Source organism: Pterocles gutturalis, unplaced genomic scaffold, assembly GCF_000699245.1.
Source record: "Pterocles gutturalis isolate BGI_N339 unplaced genomic scaffold, ASM69924v1 scaffold11777, whole genome shotgun sequence".
NCBI lineage: Eukaryota > Metazoa > Chordata > Aves > Pterocliformes > Pteroclidae > Pterocles > Pterocles gutturalis.
This window is the reverse complement of record NW_010112839.1, coordinates 3,781-4,971: the sequence shown is the minus strand read 5'-3', so window position 1 is coordinate 4,971 and position 1,191 is coordinate 3,781. Positions and strand designations below refer to the sequence as shown.

Below are 1,191 nucleotides of genomic sequence, written 5' to 3'. Positions count from 1 at the left end.
CAACCCAACCCAGCAGTGGCCCTGCCCTGGCCAGGCGGTGTCCATGGGATGAACCAGTCTGAGCGATGCCGCGGTGCCCGTGGGCAGAGCAGGAGTCGAGTGAGGTGCAGTGGGTGTTTATTTGCTCCCCCAGAGCTGACAGGCCCCTGCCCCAGCCCAACCCTACCCTCAGCCCCACTGCTCCCAGGAGCAGAGGGAACAGCTGAGCTGTGTCCCCAGGGCCGTGCCCATCTCTTGCACTGGCAGTGGGGTCCATGCCACAAGTCTGAACTGCAGGCAGAACGACAGCTGTGGACACTCATGCACCACCCATCCCTGAGCATCCCAGCAGGCTGTGTTCACACTGCCAGGTCTGCTGCTCGTGCCTTCCCGTGGGACCCACTGGCCACCCCCAGCCATGCACCCACCTTCCCCAGGGGTGCCAGGCCATGGGGGGGTCTGTCAGCAGCCATGGGGCTGCCACTGCCAGGCAGGGTGACATGGGTGCTGCAGGGCAGCACAGGACCACCAGGACTGGGCAGGATGCGGGACTTGGGGCCTGGCCCCTGCCGGCACTTGGTGAGACCCAGGTGGTAGATCTCCACCAGGTTTAGCAGCAGGGACACGCAGGCCACCCCCAACATGAAGAGGATGAAGATGGTCTTCTCGGTGGGCCGGGAGATGTAGCAGTTGACAGTGTTGGGGCATGGCCAACGGCTGCAGGTGTAGAGGGGCTTCAGCTGGAACCCATACAAGGTGTACTGGCCCACAATGAAGCCCACTTCCAAAAGAGCCTTGAAGACGACATTGCAGATGTATGTCTTCAGGATGGCCCCCCGCATGCAAACCCGTCCCTGCATGTCCCCAGCAGGGAGCTGGGGCTGCCTGGGGCGCTGCCGCCTGGCCCGTGCCACCAGTTGCTGCTGTGCCTTTTCCTCCAGATGCACCAGGTGCAGGATGTGTCCCAGGTAAACAAGGCTGGGAGTAGAGACGAAGATGATCTGCAGGACCCAGAAGCGGAGGTGGGAGATGGGGAAGGTGCTGTCATAGCAGGCACTCTGGCAGCCAGGCTGCTGCGTGTCGCAGGAGAAGCCAGACAGCTCATCGCCCCAGACCCGCTCAGCAGCCGCCCCCAGCACCAGGATGCGGAAGACGAAGAGGACGGTGAGCCAAACCTTTCCCACCACTGTGGAATGATCCTGGGCGCTCTCC

General features: G+C 63.1%; 1 protein-coding gene across 1 annotated transcript in view; it reads right to left on the bottom strand.

The window, feature by feature from the left end:
- Positions 1-338: 338 nt before the first annotated feature.
- Positions 339-1,191, bottom strand: part of LOC104462315 (gap junction alpha-3 protein-like) — a 1,190-nt gene continuing 337 nt past the window's right edge. Inside the window, exon 2 of the mRNA XM_010074217.1 lies at positions 339-1,187. Within this exon, the coding sequence (XP_010072519.1) occupies positions 339-1,187 (849 nt within the window). The remainder of the gene's footprint in view (positions 1,188-1,191) is intronic.